At 48.0% G+C, this 10190-nt stretch overlaps 1 protein-coding gene across 2 annotated transcripts in view; it reads right to left on the reverse strand.

Moving 5' to 3' along the window:
* The window catches only part of Lrrk1 (leucine rich repeat kinase 1), a 131913-nt gene that overhangs the window by 119708 nt on the left and 2015 nt on the right, over positions 1 to 10190 (reverse strand). For both annotated transcript variants that reach the window (XM_021205384.1, XM_029540805.1), the window contains exon 2: positions 5367 to 5581. In XM_021205384.1, coding sequence (XP_021061043.1) covers positions 5367 to 5463 — 97 coding nt within the window. In that variant the 5' untranslated portion in view covers positions 5464 to 5581. The remainder of the gene's footprint in view (positions 1 to 5366; positions 5582 to 10190) is intronic.

A 10190-nucleotide genomic window follows, 5' to 3' on the forward strand; every position in this document is an offset into this window, starting at 1 on the left:
GAGAGAGAGAGAGAGAGAGAGAGAGAGAGAGAGAGAGAGAGAGAGAGAGAGAGAGAGAGAGAACTCCAGCTTACAATGGGGCCATGTCCCGATGAGCCTACTGCAAATGGGAAACGCCCTGTGGGAAACACCTCCAATGCACAGAAGCTGTGGAGCATCCCAACCTTGCGGACGGCCAACTGTTTGCCTTGAAACTCTGTTGCCCACGGGCAGCTGAGGCTCTCTGCTGCTTCCCAGGACTCTGGGAGAGAAGTGGATCAGAAACCAAAAGCCGGGAGTGGCGGGTGGGGGGGTGGGGAGTCAGAATGCTATGCACAGTTCTCACAAAATGGTACCACAGAATCTGTGTGATATTCACCCTCCTGGAGTCTAGGTTTGTATGTTACAAGTTGGGGATCCATTGCTGTTGGACCAAAAGGTTTCATTTCTTTCTTTCTTTCTTTTTTTTTTCTTTTTAAATGGCTTCTAGTTGTGGCAAAGTCTGACTCACATGGATCAGGGACATGAAACTCCCTGTCCTTCTGCACAGGAATCTGGGCTCTCAGGACCACAGATGGCTAGACTGGATACTTCTGTTAGCTGCTGAATGCGTGACAAATGGGTTGGGCCTGGGCACACAGCCCGTTCTGCCCAGACACAAGGGGGAGGGAGGGGGTGATTCAGTGGCGATCAAGTGCAGATTAGGGAAGAGGGGAGGACTGAGGCTTTGAGTAAGCTACCACCTCAGGCTCTGGCCACTCAGAATGGGGTAGGGGCTGTAGGAACCCTCCTTAGCACCCACACATGGCAGGCTGGAGAAGGTGGGGGCTGCTCTTTCCCTATACCCAGGAAGCCCCAGGCTAAGGGTTGGTCCATAGATAGACTGAGGTTAGAAGAAGGTTAAGCACTATGGGAGCCAAACATGCCATGGGGACGGGCCTGTCAGAGCATCCGGAAGGCTCAGCCTAGGAAGGAATCAGCAAGGAGAGCCAGGTTTCAGCCTTTAGCAGGAGGTGCATTTAGTTTCCAAAGAAAGGGCTGAAGGGATTTAAGCTGCCTTACTGGGCGGAACTAGTTAACAGTGGGACAGAGTTCATAGCATCCACTTCCTAAGAAAGCCTCATATCACCGGCTTGCGAGTAGTTCCCTATTGCAAGCGGAGCAGGCACCTTACGGAAAAACACTTGAGAGGCCTCAATCTCGGATTAAGGTAAATGTTACAAGTCTCACTTAGCCCGGAGCTCACGTAGCCGGGCTTGGTTTAACCACCGCCTGCGTGAACTGACCACAGTCCAGCAGACTATCTCCCAGTCACTCCTCTTTTGCCCACGTAGTAAGACACCACATACTTGACCCTCAGTGTGTTCCCGTAGAGGCTCAATGGGCCCCTGTGCTCAGGTTGGAGAGGGTGGCTCCACCGACCTGTCTAGCACATGCACCCCACACATCCCAGCAAGCGTAACTGATACAGAAGCATACAGGCTAATGTGTTAGAGGCATTTCCCAGTATGATCCTTCCTGGAAGGCATGCGGAGTCCCCACGTGGGCAAATGATGTGGTTACAGTGACATGGCAGATAATTAATGCATAGTTTAAAAGCCAAAGGAGGAGGAGGAAGAGGAGGAGGAGGAAGAGGAGGAAGATGAGGAGGAGCAAAAGGAGGAAGAAGAGGAGGAAGAAGAAGAGGAGGAAGAGATTTCAAGTGGCTATGTAACAACCTGGGATTTGAAGCCCCTCTGGGATGATCCATCTTCTTTGGTCCATGCTGGGTCTGGCAGTTAATAGTGCTTTAAGAGGTAGGTAGCTGTTTCACATCTTTCAGGGACAAGAGCAGGACCCTCACACAAAGACGGGTCCCCTCCAGCCCCTCCCCATGCCTCCAGCTGTGTAGGAGAAGCTGAATTATCTGGAAGTTTCCTAGCTGATCTACTTTGCCAGGTGCCTCGCCTTAGCTGGTAGGGCAGGTTTTTCCACTCTAGCTGGTATGGGCATACAAAAGAACATGCCAAGCTTGTCAAAGGAATGTGTCTAGCTGCTAGACTCGAGCAGCACTGGCCTAGCAGAGGTAAGGGCTGGCCGCTCCTCCTGCCATCATCTGAAATCCACAAGTCTTTCTAACATGACTCCTCCACCTCCTCAGAGCCCCTCTCTGGCATTCTCATGAGAGGCATGGTGAGCACACAGACCACCTCCCGTGATGCCGAAGTTTGCTCTGTGCTTGCAAACGTGTGAGCATTGAAACCATCCTAAACACATCCAAGTCAAGATAGGTAGGGCTGTGCAGAAACACACAGCACGCATGAATGCAAGGCATAAAATAGCACTTCCAAAGAATTCTTGATCGTCAACAAAGTGTGAGTCATTTTTTTCCAAACCATTCATGCAAGTATGAATAATTTGGCCATTTTAAAAGATGTTTATATACTAGGGACTTATCAAAGACGACGAGATGCCCCTTTATAATCTGAGAATGACTGGTTTCTCTTCTGGCAGCCGACTTTTCTTAGTCAGGACTGCAAAACAGGTCGAGAGCAGTCTTCCCTGATGTGAGGCTGGTAGAAGCCATTGGCAGAATCCAGCTGAGAGGTTAAGATACTCCCTGGCCTCAGAATGTGTTGGGGGAGGGAGACGGAGGTGGGGGTGGGGGCAGGAAGGAACAACCCATATCTGAGGAGACCTTCAAATCCAAAAGTGGACTCTGAAGAAGGCTCAGGTAAAGGAAACTCGAGTCTAATTCCACTTATTCCAAAAAGACAATGATGGCAAAGGAACGGCCGGCGAAGCACGTTTGACCTGGGGTGTGAGCCACAGCTCTGCAGGCTTGTTCCTAACCAAGCACCACCCCTTGGTGTCACTCAGCCATCCCCTGGCTGTGGTCTTGGTGTATACAGACAGCCCCTGACTTATATAGCTTCCAAATATGATCCGGTGACTTTGTAATAGTACAACAGTATGTATGCATACAAGCTTTCTGTTTTCCACGTACAATACAGTACTTAATCAACTGCGTGAGGCATCAGACACTTCATTATAAAATAGGCTGTGTGTGAGATGCTCAGCCCATCTTGGAAGAGTGCAGGTGTTCTGAGTGCAGGGTGATTCTGTCACCAAGAGTGGAGAAGCACACATTGAGGCCACTGGCTCTTGAGTAGGAAAGGGACAGAATCCTCCTCGGGACTTGACCAGGCATCGTAGCCATCTGCCCAGCAATCTCGTATTGTCCAAATGTCCCTGTGCTCACACCTACCCTCTTCCTCAGGAGAGCTAAAAGGAGGGATGGCGGAGCTGAGAGGACTCTGGAGGGGACGAGATCCTACCCCAGTGGAAGATAGCGTTGTACTCCCCTGGTCACCCTGATCACACTCACGAAGCCCCTCTGGGGGAAAAAGACAGAAAACATTTAAACGATGCAAGTCAAACACTCTGGGACATTTAGTGCCGGGCGGACGAAGTCAAAACGAAAATATTTAATTTGATTTATGTGCAAAGAAACATCACCCTAGTTAGCTCCTGGACATTTAAGATGGAGAAAACAACAACAACAACAACAACAACAACAACAAACAAACAAACCCCAGAAAGCTGAACAAATGTCGGCAGCGCTAGCTCCCAGTGGTTGTTATGGCTATGGGCACAAAGCCCCTTATACTCAATATGTGGGTTCTCTCAAACCACGTGTGACAGACAGCCTGTCATTTGAGAGTAAGAGCTCTAGGGGCTCAGACAGGGTGCAGATGGCAGTTCTGTGACTTATGAGTTGTTGACCTTAAATAAGGCTCTTGATGTCTCTTATCTTCAAATTCTCCAGCTACAGCACAGGGATAAAGGCACCATCCTCAGACTGAGGGTGGCACCCAGAGGGAGATGGTTTGTCTAGCATGTACAAAGCTTTGGAGAAAAAAACTCAGGAAACTGAACAAATGTCTCTGCTCAATGATTCCTTCATAACACACACACACACACACACACACACACGCACACACACACATACACACACGCACACACACATGCACACGCACACACACATGCGCACGCACACGCGCGCGCACACACATGCACGCGCACACACACACACATGTACATGTACGCGCGCACACACACATGTACACACACACACGCACACACACACACGCACATACATGTAAACAAACAGATAAAAAGCATTGTCTCCACAGTTTTCTGTGTGGGTTTAGTGAGATTATTTGATAAAGTGCTCAGATCTTGGCCCTAAGACACACACTGTCAGCAACATCCACGGTAGCCCATTGGTGACTCTGATGGAAAATCTTTAACCTGACTTCAATCAGCCTGTCTTATGGGAAGAACCTGAAAACCACGTATAAAAATATAGGAATGTGCTGCTTTGGGGAAGAGTAAACGATGATACGTCCAAATAGAAATTAGGTATTAGGCCCGGCGGCAGTGGTGCACACCTATAACCCCAGCACTTGGGAGGCAGAGGCAGGTGGATCTCTGTGAGTTCGAGTCCAACCTGGTCTATAGAGGGAATTTCAGGACATCCAGGACTACACAGAAAAACCCTGGCTCAAAACAAAACAAAATGAAATTAAGGACTGGATGAATAATTTCACTAGTGCCCCCTGAAGTTTCCCTTCATCACAGGACCCACGCAGTAATTGGTAGCTGTCACGTACAAAAGGTTAGGAGACAGCAGAATGTAAGATCGCATCAACCTTGTAATAGTTTAGAGCAGTGGTTCTCAGCCTGTGGGTCTAGACCCCTTTGGGGGTTGGAGCCGCCATTTTATGGGGGTTGCCTAAGACTATCAGAAAACTGATTTTTCACATTACGATTCATACCAGTAGCAAAATTACAGTTATGAAGTAGCAGCAAAGATGATTTTATGGTTGGGGGTTGTCACAGCACGAAGAACTGTGTTAAGGGATGGCAGCATTAGCATGGTTGAGAACCACTGCCATAGCTTGAAACCCAAAAATCACTTAACCACAGAGAAACAGACTAAAGGGAACAGGCGAGCCACTGCCTGTAAAGCCGCTGTCTGTAAGTGCTGCTGTTGGCGTAGTGGGAACTTAGGTAAGTCTTCTTGTTTTAAACTTCTCTTTTTCTCTTCTCAGTTGTCCTTTGGTAAACAAGTATTTTTATAGTGTAAAAACAAAACGGAATCCTCATTTTTTAAAAAGAAAATTCCTTGACTAATATGACGTCCCACTTTCATAATCTCTGAAGGCATAATACATTTTGTATATGACCTCTCAATTTTAGGAATTTAAATGAGAATCCCAAGATACAGAAAAAGTACCAAATAATCACAATTTTATTTTCTTTGGTAGAAAATACCTGATCTTAGTGAGCCTAAGGTCTCTATAGGTGGAGCACGGCAGCCCCTGCTCAGCCCCTGCACTTACCATTATGGGTCTCCATGGCAGGTCCTGGGCACACAGCTAATCCCTCTGTCCCCACACACCAGTACATACTGGGTGGCCGCTGTGACGTGCCAGCCATCAACCCCCCAGGCAGCAGCTCTCCAAAGGAAAGTCTCCCTGTTGTCACCGCAACCGCCACTGTACAGGTGGGCTGAAGCACGGATATCTAGTCATGGCGCTGCAGGCACACGCTCAGCCTGGTGGAGAAAGACATCAAATTAGAACGTTTTCAAACTCGAGTCCTCTCTTGCAGGCCCTTCAAGATATTCTCCATTGTCATGGGCTTTCCCCTTTCTCTGCATATTTCTTCACAGTCCGTGTGTCTGGCCAAATCTGAAAGGACAACGACCCCTCCCATCCCACCGTGACACTGGGTCCAGATCTTGTTTCTACGAACAGTGACCATTGAGCATCACTGGCTGTGTCCAGCTGCTGTTCATTCCACACTATCCGCTGTATCTTACACTGGAGCAGCCAGGCCCTATATGGAACCCTGATGCTACCAACACAGCAAAACTAGGCAGGACAAACGCTTCAGCTGGGGTGGGGTAGGCACAAAACTGCTCACAAGATGAGGTCATCCCTTGCTCGGGATGGATATCTATGGATGCTTGGGAGTGGTCCCCAAATGACAACCAGGCAATGGTCCCAAAGAGAAGGAGTCTAGGAGTTGTTACTGGTTATGACATCAAATGGACCCTGTAAATGTTGCCTCTCTCCAAGGGGATATTTGACAATATCTAGAGATGTTTTAGGTTGTCGCAACATGGGGAGGGGGTGCTATAGGCTCATAGTGGGTAAAGGTCAAATGTAGGCAGAATGTATTTGTGCACTGTGTAAACTTTACTCTCGTGTTATTCAAATGCTGACTTTTCTGCCCCCATATCTTGTTTCATTCCAGACATGGCATTGTAATGCTTATGTCAAGAATTTCCTGTCTCAAGTTTGTGTAAACAGTCCTTAGTAACTATTATTTACCTTGTGAATAAATGCTGATCACCCAATGGCTGGGCAGAAAAGAGAATAGGGTGAGATGTCTATCAACCAGAGGAATGAGAGAGGGAGTCAGGGAGAGAGAGGGAGAGGAGAGAGTGAGACAGAGAGGGAGAGAAAGAGAGGGAGAAAGGAAGAGAAAAAGAAGAGAGAGAGGAAGAGGAGAGAGGGGGAGAGAGAAGAGAAAAGGAGAGAGAGAGAGAGAGAGAGAGAGAGAGAGAGAGAGAGAGAGAGAGAGAGAGAGATTGATTCAGAACAGTAGCAGGATGGAGGAATTGGAGTCATAAAGAAGGGGTCTGAAGAGCGAGATCAATAACAATATGCAAGTATCATGTGATGGGTCTGGGAGGGAGCCAGATTAGCATAAAAAGTAAAGATAGGTCATGTAATTGATTATCTATTGAGGCACAGTTTTAAAATATTGGTTTTTTTGTGTGATTATTGGTATAAGGTAAAGAACTACAGCCACCAGATTAATACAATGTTAATATTTATATTAAGAATAATTCATTTATAGTCAGAGGTGTGGCTTAATAACTTACAATATCCTGGTCACAGAAACTTCTAACCAAATTAAGAATCATCTCCTAAAACTTAACAGATTCTGATCTGAGGCTAAGCACATGGTGGAATCCCATTGGCCCTGGAGGCCCTCCAACATGAATATCCATGATGCTTTGCTGACAGTCCAGACCAATCTAGGCCTGCTTAGACCTGGCCCTGGGCAGGAAGGTGCTAGCATGTGAAAAAAAAAAAAGTGTATTCCTACTAGTGTTCCCATAGTCCACACTATACATAACGTGCACACCCATAAGCATTTAAGACTCTAAAACTGAGAATGAGAACATAACCAAAATTAGCAAGAATTGTTGTATAAGTGACACCAGACAGAGAGGGAGAAGGAGAGGGAGAGGGAGACAAAGAGAGGAAGAGAGAGAGGGAAAGAGGGAGAGAGGGAGAGAGGGAGAGAGGAAGAGAGGGAGAGAGGGAGAGAGGGAGAGAGGGAGAGAGAGGGAGAGAGTCTAGTGTGGCTATCAAGGTGCGGGCTGCTTCCATTAGGTGTTGGCCGTGTGACATCCAGTTGAAACTTTTTTTCTCTGTTTTCTCACCTGCTGAGAATAGACCCTCACACCCTCCATACCCTGGCAACCTCACAGGGCTACCGGGGGTACTTCACGGAAGACAAAGTTTGAACCGCCACACTCTCCAACAGAGCTAGTGTGGCCCCTACTTAAAACAGGGAGAATTTGGCAGGTCAGCAGGGTCTCATGCCTCCCTCCCTTCTGATGAACACTCTCAGGGTATCACCGTGTCACAGCATGCGGGTTCCAGAAGGTTCCCTGAAACCACATAGGCACTGAGCGAGCCACAGAAGAAAGCAGGGCTGAAGGGTGCTTCCAATTTCTCCTCTAAACGCTTAGGAATGAGGCCCCTGCCCTTGGTGGGTGGTGGGTGGGGGTCGGGGTAGGATAGAGTTGGGGCAGACTCTTCCAGGCAGGGGAAGGTATGGCCAAGAGGGTCCCCGTCAGCAGTCTTGCTCCTGTAACCCATGCTTCTCTGAACCAGAGGGCACATCATCCAAGCAAGTGTATTCAGAGTTGAGAAGTCTGGCCTGCGCAGAGAGGAAAGGAAACACAGGAGAGCCAGGCAACACTCACGACGTTCTCAGATGCTTTGGAACTTGTACTACCCAGTTTGAGAGACCAAGCTGAGAAAAGAGCGAGGGAGAAGAGCCTCCAAACAGACCCTGTTTAAAACCCAAGGCTCCAAACTGCACATCAAATTCCAGAAGCCAAGAGTCATAGCTATCTATCATCTGCTTCCAAACACGTTTCCAAAGCTACCAAACACACAGGATACAGTAAGATCCCCAGGGGTGGGAGTCCCTACTCAGAACAGAAATGGTTTGGCATATAACGTGTTTAGGCCACACACACACACACACACACACACACACACACACACACACACACTAAAACACTGAATACTGACTCTCACAGCACGCTTGGTTCCCCTTTCAGTTTCCTTTTGTAAATCACACCACAGACAGAGGATTCTGCCATATGGGCAGTTTTTAACTCGTCCTTTGTATTTTGACTTAAACACCCTAAGGTAGGTGCTTTAGGATGAGGTAGCTGGAGTTACTCCATCTTTGCCCACACTGCTCAGTGCTTCCCTTAGGCACAGAGCAATGCCCAGATCACTGGGGTAGATTACAAGAGTTTTCATTCTGTGCCCTGCAGAAGGTCCCTTGAGAGGCCCTCTTTGGTAGTTGACTATTTTAATAGTGTTTTAAAACATCACCCATTTCCTTCTGCTAACTCTTCTTGCCTGTATGAATGAGCAAACCTAAGTACTAATGAATAACAAAGGAGCCATTTCTGTGAAGATTGAGTATCTATGAGTTTATAATGCCAGCAGGGAAGGAAGACCCTAAAACAAATCATTGCTATGAGGTTTCTGGCCAAAGAGAGCCACTTGTGTTTCTACAGAATTTACGAAAGACAACCGAGACAGGTGCTGAATGTTTGAAGAATGCTGCGATCGATCACATTAGCTAGCTCCTTCTTGAGTCAAAACCTGGTGGAGATGAACAACCTATGGTTGTAGACATCTCCAGTGTTTTCAGCATCCTCTGACCAATATTCGTGCCTACAAAAACGGACGTCAAAATATTATGGAGCGGGAGGCCCAAGAACTATGTTGTTTGAAGCCCCTACATGAGTGAGGAAAGTTGGGGAACAGAAATGCTCCACCAGTATGAACCCACATCTAACTCAAGGCTCTTCTTTCATTAATCCATCACTGTATCTACCACTCTCCGCAGGTGGCTCCTGACACAGTTATGACAAGGTACCACAGCGAACAAAGCCGACTCTGCCCTCAGGAGCCCCAGCAGAGACCCTGAGTAAGTAGGCAGGAGATAAACAGAAGAGGGAGGAGTACATAGACAGAAGGGCCCATGAGGAAGATGTAGAAGGGAAGGGAGAGACGGTGTAGGCTTGGGAGGCACATGGAGAGACTTGGGGCAGCAAAGCAGACCCCTCAAGCTGGAGAGGGAGGTTGGGAACAGTGGGATGGGGGCCAGTGGGATGGCAGAGGGCTGGAATGAAAGGGAAGGGTGCCCCTAGATTTCATGCCAACCCCAAGATGAGAGTATTGGAGACTCCATAAAGAGAAAGGACACAGCCCATCATGGAGCCATTAAGAATTGATGCACACCATTCTGTCCCCATGGGGAAACCCACTAGTATACCGATAAAGGTACACAACTATAAAATGGCTCCTGATAACACATGGCCATACCCACAAATCAGTGCACATCTCAGCCCACCTCAGAGAGGCTTCTCGCAGTAGATGGGAGTTAACACAGAGACCCCCCCACATCTGGACAGTGTGCAGAGAGTGAGAGACTTTGAAGCACTCTATTCGAACTGGGATTTCTTTGTCATGCTCCTCCCCCCAAGGCTCAGGGATCCGTGGGTCAGAGGAGGTAGGAAGATTGTAAGACACAGCAGTGCTGGTGCCCATATGAACTCATAGAAACTGTGGCAGCAAGCACCGGACCTGAACAGGTGCAAGCCAGACAAAAATCCCAGCACCAAGAAGGGGAAGTGGGCATAAAGTCCCACCTCTCAACCGAGAAGCTACATGCAACTGTGATACTAGCTGGGATAAGGAAAATCAGTATTCAGCCTTGCTCCAGGGCAGGCCCTGTGCTAACACACACACACACACACACACACACACACACACACAGAGAGAGAGAGAGAGAGAGAGAGAGAGAGAGAGAGAGAGAGAGAGAGAGAGAGA

The sequence above is a fragment of the Mus pahari genome, chromosome 1 (genome assembly GCF_900095145.1).
Source record: "Mus pahari chromosome 1, PAHARI_EIJ_v1.1, whole genome shotgun sequence".
NCBI lineage: Eukaryota > Metazoa > Chordata > Mammalia > Rodentia > Muridae > Mus > Mus pahari.